General features: G+C 60.3%; 2 protein-coding genes across 3 annotated transcripts in view; both read right to left on the bottom strand.

Moving 5' to 3' along the window:
- Nucleotides 1-95, bottom strand: part of TTLL4 (tubulin tyrosine ligase like 4) — a 25,689-nt gene extending 25,594 nt beyond the window's left edge. The window contains exon 1 of the mRNA XM_030485491.1: nt 28-95. The gene's annotated coding sequence lies outside the window, so the exon portion shown is untranslated. The remainder of the gene's footprint in view (nt 1-27) is intronic.
- Nucleotides 33-12,499, bottom strand: STK36 (serine/threonine kinase 36). Of its 2 annotated transcripts, none has more exons than XM_030485489.1 (26): nt 12,161-12,499; nt 11,238-11,378; nt 10,438-10,515; nt 9,897-10,027; nt 9,397-9,646; nt 8,901-8,994; nt 8,485-8,654; nt 8,064-8,263; nt 7,858-7,984; nt 7,608-7,751; nt 7,188-7,367; nt 6,877-6,974; nt 6,414-6,519; nt 5,847-5,988; nt 5,465-5,592; nt 4,768-4,872; nt 4,435-4,533; nt 4,132-4,226; nt 3,765-3,828; nt 3,505-3,615; nt 3,281-3,355; nt 2,679-2,856; nt 2,134-2,281; nt 1,784-1,943; nt 768-1,514; nt 33-687 (listed from the first exon to the last, which is right to left on the bottom strand). In XM_030485489.1, the coding sequence occupies exons 1-26, from the start codon at nt 12,242-12,244 to the stop codon at nt 496-498; spliced, it is 4,047 nt and encodes a 1,348-aa protein (XP_030341349.1). In that variant the 5' UTR covers nt 12,245-12,499; the 3' UTR covers nt 33-495. The 2 variants fall into 2 exon arrangements, with proteins under 2 accessions (XP_030341349.1, XP_030341350.1); XM_030485490.1 differs by having other exon boundaries at nt 6,877-6,971.

The raw sequence follows: 12,499 nt of genomic DNA, 5'->3' as shown, positions 1-12,499 counted from the left end.
TCGCGGGCCCGCCCCTCCCGTACTCACCGCCCGCCCGGCGCCCCGGGCCCCGCCGCTCCCGCACGGCCGCCGTTACCATAGGGATCCGGGGCGGCGCCGCCACGTGACTACACCTCCCGGCAACCACCGCGCGAGCAGCGCCAGCGGGCCGCACCTCGAGGGGCACGGCGCCCCCTAGCGGCGTGGCGGGGAGCGAGCCCGGGCGCCGGTGCCCGCCGCGGAGGGACAGCCCGGCACGGAGCAGCAAAGCTCCGGTGGGCGGGCACGGCCCGGGAGGCCGCTTAGAAAGAGGCGGCTTCTGGAGGGCTACAGGCACTTCTCCAGGAGGGGCTTCCCACGGGGAGGGCCCCGGTAAAGCTGCCCAGGCGGGACATCCCCTCCACGGGGGCACAAAGCGGCTCCTGCGGGCGGCCGGGGCTGGAGCCCGAGGAGGAGGAAGAAGCATCTATCCCGTCCCCCTGAAGGCAGCGTCAGGCTGTGCCCAGGCGCCAGCCCTCACCGCGGGTGCGGGACGGCTGCCGTGCCGGGATCGAGGGGTGCAGGGGGGCGGTGAGGAGCGGCCAGGAGGCGGAGCAGCTTCTCGCAGTGCCGGGCGGAAGGCAGCCGGGGGCAGCCACCAGCAGCGAGCTGCAAGTTGCCGCTGGCCAGCGCGGCCAGCTTCTCGGGGGCTCCGAGGGACAGCAGCACCTGCGGAGCACAGAGAGGGACAGGAGTCACCCGCCAGCCGGGCCCCTTGTCCCCGCAGCACCGGGGTCCCCATGCGGTACCTGCTGCGTCCCGGGGTGCTGGCTGAGGGCCCACAGCGCGGCCAGGGCTCCCTCCCGCACGCTGTCCCGGGGGTCCCGGCAGGCCACCTCCAGCAGGACGTGGAGGGCCCGACTCTCCAGCAGCAGCTGCCCCAGCTCTGCCCAGCGCTGGCCCAGGTTGCCCAGGGCTGAGGCCGCGTTGCAGCACGTCCTGGCCTGCACGTCGCTCAGCAGCCGCGTCAGCCTGGGCACGGCTAGGCGCAGGGCCCCGGCCGGGCAGCACGGGTGGTAGGCAGCGTTGCCCACCGCAAAGCTGGCTGCCCTGCGCACGCTCTCCTCGGGGTCGGCCAGGCACCCCAGCAGGCTCTCCAGCAAGCCGGGCTGGCTCTGCAGCGCCTGGGAAAAGCCGTGGCTGTGTCGGAGCAGGTTGCCCAGCAGGTTGCAGGTTTTGGCCCGTATAAGGTGGTGCTGGTGGCCAAGCAGGCGGGTCAGCGGCTGGTCAGCCACATCCGAGCCACTCAGGATCCTCTGGAGAAAGGACAGGTGCCCCGGACAGGCCCGGGCCACATGGGTCAAGAGGGACAGGAGGTCAGTTCTGAGTGTGACGCTGTCTGAAAACAAGGCAGACGTCAAGAAGGCAATGATGTGCTCTGAGGCGGCAGCTTCCCTCACCAGCTGGTCTATGACCTCCTCGTCAGACACAACGAGGTGGCACAAGAGGCTCATGGGGAGCTCCGTGTACGAGAAGGGCAGATGGCGAGAGCAAACCTAAGGAGAAAGGTGAGACGGCAGCGCTGAGTGCACTGTCCTCATATGTGGGCCAAGTCCAGCAGCCACTGAAGGCGGCCAGCAGGTCAGCGCAGAGCTCAGCTGCTGGCCAAGCTGCTCTGACGGCTGCATGGCACCCATGTGGCATCCCTGTGTGCGCAGGAACTGCCAGCATGGTGTGAAACAGTACCACGGATCAGCGGCTGCAGTGTGGAGACATGTCTCCACAGTAGGTGCAGGGGAATAGAAACACAGGGCTGAGAGGGTACCTGCAGCAGCTGGGCTGGGATCTGAGTGTCTCTCACAGCCTCTGTGACCAGTGCTAAGGTGTCTCCATCCACTTCCAGGGCGAAAGGGAAACAGAGGAGCTGGCAGGCCTTGATCACCATGGCTGGGACAAGCTCAGGGTCCCCATCCTCTCTTGCTTGCCTGAATGTGTTAGAGAGAGAGGGATTAATACAGAGGTGAACAGAAAAACACCAGGGCAAGAGGCAGAGAGCATTCCCCATGCCAGGCACTGCAAGTGCCACGTCAGGAACTTCTCTGCGCCCTGCGTGCTTGTGTCCAAGCCCTGTTCTGCCGCTGAGCCCTGCCTGCTTCAGCCCTCCCCACAACTCACGTCTGTGCCAGGCATGCCAGGAAGCCAGGGGACAGCAGCCTCTTCAGTGTCACCATTAGGACACCGTGGGATGGGGTGAGCTGAAGCAGGCACCAATGGGACTCACGAGTGAAGACAAAGAGGGCCAGGCTGAGGAAGAGCAGGGTGCCTGAAGGGGAAACAGCACAACAGAGGGGCAAAGCTAGGGAAGGCTGAAAAGTCTCCTCTCTTCTGTCTGCCTGTACTGCTTCAAGGCTGCTTCCGCGCTTCCCTGCCCAAAACTGGACCAATCTCCATCCACGGTGATCACACCTGCCAGGGTGACCATCCCCTGCAGCACCATCTTTCTTGTTCCCCCACAGCCAGCTCAGCTGAGCCACTGCCGACTGGGTGCAGCACAGGCCTGGCCAGCCCTCTCTGCCCAGAGGACAACAGCAATCCCCCAGAAAAGCCCCCTGAGCCTTCTGATCTTAGGGATATGTTGATGGGGACAGACATGAGCAAGTCTGAGGGCAGGATGTGGAGCAGGGTCCAGGGCAGAAGCCCTGCTGTCCTGCAGCTCCTACCTTGAGGGGAGAGGAGGTTCCAGTCTGGCTCTGCCATGGGGTGACATGCCCCTGGGGAGTCTCCCTCCAGCGCTGCCCAGTTGCTGCCCGCGCAAAGCACCACAGCAACACATTGCCACACCACAGTCCACAGCTCTGAGGCAGCAAAGCCCTGCTCCATGGCCATGCCCTCATTCTCCTAGAGGTGGGGAGGCAGATGTCAGAGGGCTTTACAGTCCCCATGGCTCCCCAGGGTTCTCTGCCAGCCCCATGGTCCTGGGAAGGTCAGGGCTGGACAGACACGGCCCAGGAGAGGAGAGGGGGCAGGCAGCTGGCAGCCCTCCTGCGCCTGCTGGTGGTGCCAGTCCCAGGGCATTCCTGCCCTCTCCCACTCCAGTGCGCCCATGAATCACCTCTTCCTGCCTACCCCTCTCCCAGCAGCACTCCAGAGCTCCACAGATAACCCAGGGACATCAGGCAACTTTCTTGGTGTTACTCAGCTCACCCAAAGCTGCCCGGTTCCCTGTTTTGCCTCAGCCTCCCTTACAGATCCACATTCAGGCCTTTTTGCCACCACACATTTTAGCAGGGACCAGGCAAAGGGAGATGAGCAGACTGGTTACCTGGGCAAGGAGCTTCAGCAGGAGGAAAAAGAGCCCATCATAGAGACCAGCACCCACTGGTGGGGGGAGCTGCAGCTGTAAGAGAGCAGGAATAGGCTGGAGCTAGGTGCTGGGTCTGAGGGCAGCAGCACCACACCTGCACCCTTCTAAGCCGGTCTTTGTCACCCCACTTCCACAGCGGGGTGACAGCATGGCTCCCCTGCTCCTCTGTCTCCATCCCATACCTCAGCAGGTGCTGTCAGCGCATTTGTCACCACTGGTAGGATCTCTTCTCCTCTGAGCTCCAACGCTACCCCATGGCGACTGAGCTGGGTCAGGAGGAACGCTGCAGCACCCTGTGTGACAGGGAGAGCTCAGCGCCCTTGGGACTTTCCCATTTGCCCACTCAGGCCCTCAGCCCCATCCCACCCTGAGTGAGCAACAGCAAGACCCAAATGGGATGTAGGGCTCTCGGGGGCTGCTCTGGCAGGGTGGCCAGACTCACCACAAGGGAGACAACCGGAGACTGGGTGATGTGATCCAGAGCCAGGGTAACCACCTCCTCAAGCCTGAAACACAAGGACCAGGAGAGAGGCACTGTGTCTCCACACCTTCATATCCCACAGAGCAGCAGCATCCAAATACCCCCAAGGCTGGGAAGCAGCCACTTTGCAGGAGTGAGCCCTGGTTCACAGCACCTCCTTCCACGCTGGGTCCTCGCTGCATCCCCAGCACCCACCCACACTGCTGGTGTGTCCGGATCAGAGGGATCAGTGGGAGCAGGAGCCCAGCTCTGGGCAGGGAGTGGGACAGAGGACTGTGCAGGGCAGGGCACGTTCCTCTCCCACCCATGAGTGAAAGTGGGTGCTTACCTGGGAGGGGAGGCCTGGAGCTGCAGGGTGAGCAGGGCCAGCAGGTACAGAGAGGCCTCAGAGGCTGCCCCCCGAGCCACCTCTGCCATGGGGACCTGCCAAGGAAGCAGAAGTCACAAGGGGACAGCAAGGCTGCAAGGGGAGGAGGGGATGTTTCTGGGCCCTAGAGGAGAACTGCACTTTCCAGACTCCCCAAAACCCTTCTCCCCACACATTCCCCAGCTTGGCCTGAGCAGTGCTCAAAGGAATGTGTACTGCTTGCCCACACTCCTACCCTACCACTGGTGCTGTGGTTAGTCCTACCTCGCCCTTTGAGAGCTGCATGAGGGAACCCCACAGTCGTTGGCTTCTTCCCAGGTGCTGGCACAGGCTCAGGCTGACATGGCAGCCAGCATAGAGGATCTGCAAGGCAGAGGGGCGAGATGCATATCAAGCCCTGGGGCAGGGACGCAGTGACCAGGCGCATCCCAGTCACACCTCATGGCTACCATGGGCGCATTTACTCAACAACTGACACCAGGGAGATAGAAGTCATTGAGGGCTGAGCCCGCAGTTCCCCCATCCCCATGCTCCTAACCCCGGTCCAAAGGTCCAGGCACCTCTGGGCACAGCCAGACAAATGGACAGGGCCTTTACCTTCAGCACGTTCAAGGAGCAGCACGGCTGCTCCAGCCTCCCCAGCAGCCTCCCAAGCTGTCGGCTCTCTTCCTTCACAAGCTTTTCAGCTACCTGCTGAGCGACCTGCAGAAATCAGCCTGGTTTGCACCCTGGGCACCTGAAGCACTGCACGCACTTAAGGAGTTCAATGCTAGCAATAGATTAATAAAAGAAGGCATCTGGTTCCTACATGTTGCCTGCATTCACATGGATGCCTATCTGCCACGACCCAGCATGGCTTTGATGCACAGCTGCCGAGATGCACAAGGGGAGACCCCTCCTCTGCTCCCCTCCCCATTGACTTGGAGTTGAGTTAAAGGATCAAATGTAAATCTGAAGTTTCCTTTTCCCCTCTTACTGTCCCATTCAATTTCAGATTTCCTGCAGTTCACATCACTGTCATTTAAAAATTCTTTGTGTTTTCTCTGCATTGCCTAGTTCTTTATGTAGCCCATCCCACAGTTCAGATCCTAAGTGTGAGTCTCTTCATTGATTTAGGAATCCTTAGACTTCTAAAGCTCTGCTGTTGGCTGGGGAGGAGCAGCCTGGAAATGCCAGCCCTGCAGCCACCAAAGCCAGAGGACCACATCTCTCCGCTTTACCACAGAAAAAGAGCTCCTCCTGGAAAGGGCTGCTGCCCCACACCGCCTCACCCTGCAAAGAAAACTGGCCTGACCTGCTGCTTGGCTTCCCGACAGCTGTTCCTCTCCAAAGGAACGCTGCAGGCAGCAGCCAATGCAGCCATGAATAGATCTGCCACACGTGGGCTCTGGTCATGGGCTGACTTGGCCTCCATCGCTGAACCTACACAGGGACAGAGCTCAGGGTGAGGGATGCGAGATAGGTTTGGAGAACAAGAGAGGAAAAGTCAGGCTTGTGACATGAGGGGGATGAGATCTAAGATTGAGGGAGAGCAGAAGAGAGCCCTACTTAGCAGGGGTTCATCCATCTCCTTTGGCCAACAGCACTGCAATGGCAGTCAGTGCTCTGAGGGAGCCCAAGGGCAGGAAGGAGAGGGAAAACCTCAGGAGGAGGTGGGGAGCTGCTATTACTGCTACCTTGCAGAGCAGGCTGCTCGGAGATGGATCCCTGAAGGAGTCTGTTCAGCAGGGGCTGATGCTCTTCTCGCAGGCTGGCATAGAAGCGGGCAGAGACAGAGGGGTATGTTGCATCCAGGCTCTCACAGAGCAGGGTGAAGCACTGGGGGAGACACAGGGGTTGCATTCACTGCAGACTGAGGGTGGGAGGAGAGAGAAGGACAATGGGGGAGGAGGCTGTGGGGAAACAGCAGAGATGGGAGAAAGACTCATGTGCTGGAGCTTCAGGGACCACTAAGTGTCCTCTCCAGCCAGGTTACTGTGTGGAAGCCACAATGCACCTGTATGCTGGCTGAAAGGGCTACACGTGGAGGTACAGCCAGGGAACCTGCCCCCTCAGAGACCTCCTTTATGCATGTGATCCCCCCAAAAAAACCCCTAGTGGGTGAGACAGTCTGCCCTGACAAAGAATGCACCAGACCCCACTGCTGGGAGTGGAGTCCTCAGCCTGCACCCTCCCTTCCCCAGCCCCACAGCTTCTGTCCCTGGGGCAGGTGGTGGGGAGAAGGGAGACAGTGGCATGCTTACCAGGAGGCTTTGCTGGCAGAGCCTCATGTCGCTGTCAGCTGGATCAGCCAGCAGCTCCGGCAGCAGGGATAGGAGGGAGGTGGCACTCTCCTGGAAGGCCTGCAGGCTGGGGGAGGCAGCCAGGGCAGAGGAGAGCACAGAAACATGGCCCCTGGCTGTTAGGACAGGATCTGACCAGCCCATATGGCCCTGGCTAACGGAGCAGGCAGCACACACTAGCGCTGTAAGCTGCTGTCAGGAGGCAGCACAACCGGACTCCAGTCAGCTGAGCCTTCTCCTTAACTAGTCCCACTCATGGAAGGCACTCCTCTGTGAGCACAGCAATATGGCATGAAGAACTGGGTGCACAGTGCTTCCCTAAGGAGACAGCTCCAGCCACAGAGCATGAACACCAGCCTCCCGCCTACTGCTGGGTCCCCAAAGTGGCCACAAGAGACCTCAGAGCACAGAGGGTGGTCCCTACCTGTCCTTTTGCCCGCTCTCCTCTGGGTTGCATTCACTGCTGAAATACACTGTGGTCACCATGATGAGGTCTGTCAGCACTGTGATACACCAGGGCTGCTGCAGGATCCAGAAAAAAACAGCAAGTGAGGACTGTCTGCTGGCCATCCCAACACCACCGCAGCGGGACCCTCCCTGCCAGGACCTCCCCCTTCTCCAGGGTGCCTGGAAGATGCACTGGTCCTGTGAGCCCGCTCCAGCAGGACACAAGGGTCTCCTCAGCACCCTGCAGGGCTGGAAGAAGCTCAAATTTCTCTGGGGTTGTACACCCACCTGCTTGGTGCTACCACTCTCCAGGATCTGCTTGGCTAGATGCAGCAGGGACAGAGGCACATTCAGCTCTTGGCAGAAGTGGTCCAGCAGCTCAGAGTCACACCGGGTAGCCAGGAGGTTGCCCATGACACGCAGCACGGGACGGAGATGGGAGGCTCCCTCCAGCATCCCTTCCAGCACCTGGACACAGAGAAGCCAGAAGAGCTCACAATCAGCAGCAGTTTTGACCACCTGTCAGCCATGGGCAGCCCTTCGACTCATTTAGGCAGGGGACAGCAGGGAAGCAGATGGCAAGTGCCTCTGGCTCCTGGAGAAGCAGAGGATCTTCTTGCTGGCTGGACTAAGGACACTGCCAGTGTTCCCTGGGGAAGAAGGCAGCACCCATGTCCCCAGTCGTTGCCTGGGCCATGCACCACTCACCTGCTGAGCAGAGTCTGCCAGGCGGGCCCGGACACGGTGCCGGAAGGCCGGGTCCCTCAGGAGGCTCAGTGGTGTGCTCAGCTGCGTGGCCGATGGCTCGGTGGTCTCGATCAGGTGCTGCCACTCCTCATCACTCTCCAGCTCCTGCCCAGAGAGAGGCCTGGTGACACAGACCCTGCCTGCCCCAGGGTGTCTGTACCAGCCCCTGGGGACTGGGCCACACTGCCCTCACCACAAGACCCCATCTTACCTCACTCTCCAGGTCCACGGCCTCAATGCTGCGCCTGCCCTGGGACTCTGCCCTGCCAGCACCAGGCTGTGGAGGGGCACCTGCTCCAGGAAACTCCCGGTCATAGTCCCGAGTGATGCTGTGCTCCCTGGCCAAGGAAACAGCACAGTCAGTGAATGACCCTGCCTTCCCCTCTTCCTCCTGTCCCAGCCTCAGTCCTCCCTCACCGTGGGTTGGGAGGAGGCTCCTCCAGCTCCCGCTCTGCTATGCTGCTCTTTCCTTGTAGGACACCAGGTTTCTTCTTGCTGGAGGCAGCTGGTGGGTCCCCCTGCCCAAGGGCTGCCTTCCCTGGAGCTGCTCTGGGTCTATGCCCTGCGCATCCTCTGCCTTGGGCCTTCGTAGATGCATCACCTGCCTGCAGTTGTCCCTGGGTGACGGCACAGCAGTCTGGTCAGGGCAGGGTTACTCTGTCAGCCAGGTGAGCCCCCTGGACCGAACCACCCTGAGGACCCCGCATCCTGCCTTGTATGTGGCTGACACCCCCCTGACCCACGTACCTTTTGTCTTTTCCCCCCAGGTCCCATTTCAGTAGCCCTCCTTTGCCCTGACTGTGGGACACAGCCAGGGCAATCCCATGCTTTTCCCTACCTTTTTCTGTGCCTCCTCAACCATCTTCTGCCGAGCCTTTCTCAGGATCCTGGACTGGCCACTCCTGGCAGCCACGGAATGGGCTTGCTGCTCCTTTAGGGCCTGCAGCTCTGGGGACAGCTTGGTGGTGAAGGGATTTGAGATTCTCTGCTCTTCTGTACCATCACTCACTGGGGAGGCAAGGGGAGAACTTTGTCAGCAGCCCTCCCTTGGGACACAGAGAGAGTGATCAGCTCTGAGGTTCCCCTGGGATCTTAGAGGACCCAGAGCAAGCCCAGGGGCAGGAGCTAGGGGACAGCACTTGAAGAAAGCTGAGAGGAGTGAGGCACAGACCAGGGCAGTAAAAAGAGCAGGGCATCCTCCAAGCGGGAGGAAAATACGGACCTAGCCAGTGCAGGAAAAGAGCAGGCACTCACCAGTAACCCGGCCAGCAATGAAGGGGTGAGAGAGCAGCTCTGGCCATGACAGGCGCTGGCGCGGGTCCTTCATTAGCAGTCCCTGCAGGAAGCTCTACAGGGCAGCACAGCACGGGTCACTGGCACATGCTCAGCATCCACCAGTGAGCACAGTGTACCCACCAGTCTCCCCCAGTCAGGGCTCCAAGCAGGCCTGTGTTCCCTGCCTGGCTCTGGGAAAGGAGTGAGGGGCTCTAGTGCTTAGGGCAGACAGAAGGACACTTCTCTTCCCAGTCAGTAAATCACTCCTCTGCTGTCAGCCCATTTCCCAGCTTATGGACAGCAGGGATAAGGGTCCCCCTCCCAGGAGGCCCCGCTCTCATCCCTTCTCTATGTTCTGAAATCCCTGTTAGGGGACGTAAAACCTAAGAGTGACCCAGCAGGGCAACACAGGAGGCCAAAGCTGCTACTACTGCATTAAGGGATCTCACCCCACAGGCAGGGCCTTCCCCCTTACCTTGAAGACTGGGCTCATGGCCACAGGCCATTTGACAGGGTCATTGACGATGAGGCTGACGAGCTGGAAAATGCTGCTGGTGTAGAAGGGAGGAGTGCCCACAAACAGCTCGTACAGGATGCAGCCCACAGACCACAGATCCGCCGTGTGGTCGTACGGCCGCTCCTCCACCAGCTCAGGGGACATGTACAGTGGGGTGCCCTTGATGGAGGTCAGCACCATGGTGTGGATGCTCATAGCACGGGCAAACCTGCTCAGAGCAAAGCACAAATGGCTGGTTCAGGTCTGAAACATCCACTGCAGCTCCCAGGGAGATCCCTATGAGCTCACCAACACCTCTCCCCTCTGGAGTCCAAAATCCCCCCATCCCTGCTCAACCTCTAAATATGCACAGAACCCAGCTCCCTTTCCACACTCCCCCTTCCTCCTCTACAGCGCACAGGACAGCCCTTGGCTGCCCCGAGGCCAAGTGTCCCCCTCAAGCTGGCCCCAGCACCCACCCAAAGTCACAGAGCTTCACAACACCGTCTTTGCCCAGGAGGATGTTCTGAGGTTTCATGTCGCGGTGCAGGATGCGGTGGGAGTGCAGGTAGTAGAGAGCAGACACCAGCTGGGCAGCTATGGCCTGGACCTGCCAGGGACATGAGAGCCTCAGCCTGTGTCCCATCGTGCCACCAGCTGGCACAACGATGGGGTCCCTTACGGCCTGGCTCCTTCGGTACCCCCACTTCTACTCTTGCCCTGTTTGGGGCTGGGACCAGCCCAAGTTGTGGGCCAGCAGTTCCTTGGAGCAGGCTGATGGCCGAGGCAGCAACCTGGTGCTGTGATCCTTGGTGAGGGAATAGGGAAACTGAGGTCTCTGCTGGACCACAATGTCCCCCAGTGCAACTTAGCCCCCTCTCTATCCCCTTCAGCAGCTCTGCCAGGTAAAGCCCCAGAGGCACTCCTGCCCCAGAGCAGAGATCCACTGCCTGCAGGCAGACAAATCCTGCTCTCTCCATCCTGCAGCAAACACTGCGTGGCCAACCCCGTGACAGTCACCTGGTCCTCAGGCAAAGTCCTGTCATCCTCCAGGATCTGGAAGAGCTCCCCCTCTGCGTAGTCAGTCACCACCACCACCTGCAGGGAAGAGCAGTGTAGTGAGATCAGGCACCCAGCCACATCCCCACCATGTCCTGGGGACCAGGAAACCTGAGGGAGATGCTGGGGTGTCATCATGCACAGCCTGTCAGCTTGGGCTGGGATCTGGGATGGAGAGAGCACCCACAGCTGCACTGCAGCAAGGGCCTGGCACTTAGCAGAGGCCTTGTGACTGTCCTTGTCTCAGACAGCCAGCAGAAACCAGGGAAGAGGAAAGGACAAGACGAGCCTAGAACGGTACTTCCAATCCAGGTGGACAGAATCACTCCCTTGAGTTTGCTTTGATTCTGCTGCCCAATTACTATATTTCATGCCCCCATGCTCCATAGCACAGTCTTCAGTCCCTTTCTTATCATACTCTCTCCATGAGAGTTTAAAACAGTGAAAAGTCAGTCTTTGAAAAGACTGATGAGGTGACTGAAGAGTCACCCTCACCCTGTGCTCCCAAAGCACTCCTCTTGCACCATGCACCCCCCACCCACCTCCTTCACCTCTACATATGACCTAGTGCACCCCACACGGCCCAGAGAGGTGCTGACTCCACACGCACCACACGCTGGAGGGTTCTGGAAAACACTGACAGGCCCTGGAAGGGTGTCACCAGCATCTCCGCAAAAAGAGGTCCCCATGGCAGCAGGGGGAAGCCCTTGGCCCCCTGCCCTGCTCGAGCAAAAGCATCTGCCCAGAGTAGTCCCCTTCACCTCCTTGTCGGTCTCAAAGCTGTCGAGCATCTGGATGATGTTGGGGTGATGGAGGCCTCTCATTATCTCAATTTCCCGCTGCAGGTTCTTCAGCTCCTTCTCAGACCGCCCCACCTTGGGGATGAACTTCAAGGCCACCACCTTTCAAACAGGCAAAGCTGGGATCACACCAGGCTCTTGCCTGCCCTGGCAGGGGCCTCATGTCACCCAAACAGGATGCAGCATTTTCCAGCTGAGCACACCAAACAAGACACTGGAGCGGGGGCCCTCCCCAGGCCCTTGCACATCAATGCAGGTCTCAGTACTATGCACACTGGCATTTAAAGCAAAGAAAACTAATCAGCGAGCACAATCAAAGCTAGGATTGCCAGAAACATGGGACAGGACCTATAGATGCCGGTGGACAGCCAGCCTGACACAAGCCAGCAGCGTGCCATGGCAGTGAGGGTCACTAGCGGCACCCCAGGCTGTGTCAACAGGCAGGGACTGGAGGGAAGTCATTATTGCCCTTTATTTGAAACTTCTTAGACCACACTGAAATATCATGGCCAGGAAGACGTCAACAGGCTGCAGGTACAGCAGAGGCCACCAGGATGGCAAGGGACTGAAGCACACAGGAGGATGATGCAGGGATCACAAACTGAAACAAGGGAGCTTCATGTTGATACAAGGAAAAACTATTCACCCTAAGTATAGCCAAGCACTGGCTGTGGGGTGTTTGCCCTTGAGGTTTCACAGGAGCTGAATTTAGCGCTGGCCCTGCTTTGAGCAAGGGGTGGGCTGAGGACTCGCGAGCTCCCTCGAACCTGAATGACTCTGTGCCGGCAGGCGCTGGCCTGGCAGGGCCTGGGCCCCGCAGCCAGCAGCAGCAGCCAGCCCGCAGCGCCGCGCACGGACCCCGGCCCCGCCGTGCCTCTCCTCACCTGGGCACTGTGCTTCCGGCGGCCCTTGTACACGCGCCCGAAGGAGCCCTCGCCGATCATTTCCAGGACATGGTACTTCTCCATGGCGGGCGCCCGGGCACGGAGCCGCCGAGCTGCCGAGGCGGAGCGGCGGGTGAGGATGAGCGCTGCGCCCTCTCCCCGCTCCTCTCGCCCTCCGCCACCGGCCGCTGTGAGGCACCGACCCCAGCTGGACGGGCAGTGCCAGCACGGGGCCGGCACGGCTGCACCCCCGGCGAGCCCAGAGGCCGGCTCCGCCTGTTCTCCTCGGGGCAGGACGAGACCCAGGCCCCGGGTGGCGTGGCACGGCACGGCACGGCA

This window comes from Strigops habroptila, chromosome 5 (genome assembly GCF_004027225.2).
Source record: "Strigops habroptila isolate Jane chromosome 5, bStrHab1.2.pri, whole genome shotgun sequence".
NCBI classification, from domain to species: domain Eukaryota; kingdom Metazoa; phylum Chordata; class Aves; order Psittaciformes; family Psittacidae; genus Strigops; species Strigops habroptila.
Note: the sequence above shows the minus strand (reverse complement) of the source record. Positions and strands in the feature narration are given on the sequence as shown.

What these genes read in the sequence shown, in the direction of transcription:
- STK36 (XM_030485489.1), bottom strand. Translation starts at nt 12,244, where the DNA reads ATGGAGAAGTACCATGTCCTGGAAATGATCGGCGAGGGCTCCTTCGGG. An exon ending in GGACTTTGCCTGAGGACCAG is followed by an intron (nt 10,028 to 10,437) that starts GTGACTGTCACG and finishes TGTCCCTGGCAG; the next exon opens with GTCCAGGCCATAGCTGCCCA. An exon ending in TTGAGGAGGCACAGAAAAAG is followed by an intron (nt 8,264 to 8,484) that starts GTAGGGAAAAGC and finishes GCCGTCACCCAG; the next exon opens with GGACAACTGCAGGCAGGTGA.